Source organism: Contarinia nasturtii, unplaced genomic scaffold (genome assembly GCF_009176525.2).
Source record: "Contarinia nasturtii isolate CC-2019 unplaced genomic scaffold, AAFC_CNas_1.1 Cnas_scaffold_5255, whole genome shotgun sequence".
In the NCBI taxonomy this organism is placed as follows: Eukaryota; Metazoa; Arthropoda; class Insecta; order Diptera; family Cecidomyiidae; genus Contarinia; species Contarinia nasturtii.
In genome coordinates, this window is record NW_022202532.1 from 1 (window position 1) to 1,490 (window position 1,490).

Sequence of the window (1,490 nt, forward strand, 5' to 3'; positions counted from 1 at the left end):
AGTTACAAATAATAATGGCCAATGGTTTGGCGATAGTACAATTAAGGGCATTTCTGTCCACGTATCATTTGACCTGGTTCATGTGCTCATATTTAGTTTGGAATTTTGTTTGAATTGCAAATGAATCGTATTCTCTATCTCCCTCTCAATACACTTCGAACGTTTCAATTCAATTTTCAATTAAACCTCTCGTTCACGTCTCTTTCATGCAAATACCTGCAATGATGTTGTAAATGCTGATACAATTTCATATACGATCTCATATGAATGGCCTGATTCTGGTTTAAACGGTGTTAATACGTACTGTAGACCCAATAGCGGCACTAACAACAGCGTTGCACTGAATAAAACGGAAGAGAGAAAAAAAAAATGGAAAAAAGAAACAATGAACAATCAAATACGGCAGAATATTGGTTGAAAGCAATCGAAAACCAAATCAGTGAATTTGCATCTTTCAGATATTGCAGCCGAATTAAAAAGCATCGAATTGATATTGTTAATGTTCAAAAGGTCTCTTGAGTGATAGAGGGGTAGAGAGAGACCAAGCGATAGAGGTTAAAACAAAAGTAATGGTGTGGCTCTCTTAATCAAAATAGATGCTGATTGAGGATTATGGGATGAAAATGACAACAACGATGCATTTTACCGAAACGCTTGCAATATATTCCGTGATGGTGCTCCACCTTGTGGTCCTGCTGGTGCTCGCAATTTCATGAATAAAACCCGAACGATGTTGCAGAGAAACAGTAAATTCATCATCATTGATATACAAACGGGCGCAACAAGTATGTTATTGTACGGCGTATCGGTCATCCAACAACTGTAGAATGTATATGTATTTGAGTACGTGGCGCGTCGTGCACATGTGTATTGTGGTTCGAGTTTTTAAGCCGTTGTCAAAAGCCATTGAATGACAACGACGATGTAGACGACGTTAGTTATTCCATTCCACAAAATTCCATTAACAAGAAGCCATAAAAGATGGAAAGCAGCGCGGAGAACAGCATCCACGGAAGAGAGAGGCAGAAAAAATTAAATAAAAAACCGGAAAATTAATTAGAACAAATATAACACTCTCATATTTCAATTACATGGTTGATCTAATTGCTAAAATTTTAAAAATTCTCTTTTAAACAATTTCGGTTTTCCTTTGTTGCTCGACTTTTTTTACAACAACCATAATTTTCGTTTTAATAATGAAACACGCGCATGTGTAAAATGTTGAAGACGTAGTCTTTATGTGATGTAAGCACTTTGTGTCTCATTCATATTGTTCACCATAAATGATTCAATTTACGTCTTCGCAATTTCTGAACATAAAATGAAAGATTAAATCGTAATTTTGTGTGACAATAATTGAAATATGCTTGTTTCTCTATTTAATCATTTCGCCATTTTCCACATCCGTCAATTGTACAAATCCCGTTGTAAATCATTTTAAAACAGTTGATTTATCATTTTTAATACTGCAAGCATTTTCGTTGTTCTTA

At 35.1% G+C, this 1,490-nt stretch overlaps 1 protein-coding gene across 1 annotated transcript; it reads right to left on the minus strand.

Moving 5' to 3' along the window:
- Positions 1 to 82: 82 nt before the first annotated feature.
- LOC116351346 (calcitonin gene-related peptide type 1 receptor-like) lies at positions 83 to 972 on the minus strand. Its single transcript, XM_031783439.1, has 2 exons — positions 647 to 972; positions 83 to 340 (listed from the first exon to the last, which is right to left on the minus strand). Exons 1-2 carry the CDS (start codon positions 811 to 813, stop codon positions 205 to 207), a joined length of 303 nt encoding a protein of 100 aa, XP_031639299.1. The 5' UTR covers positions 814 to 972; the 3' UTR covers positions 83 to 204.
- Positions 973 to 1,490: the final 518 nt, after the last annotated feature.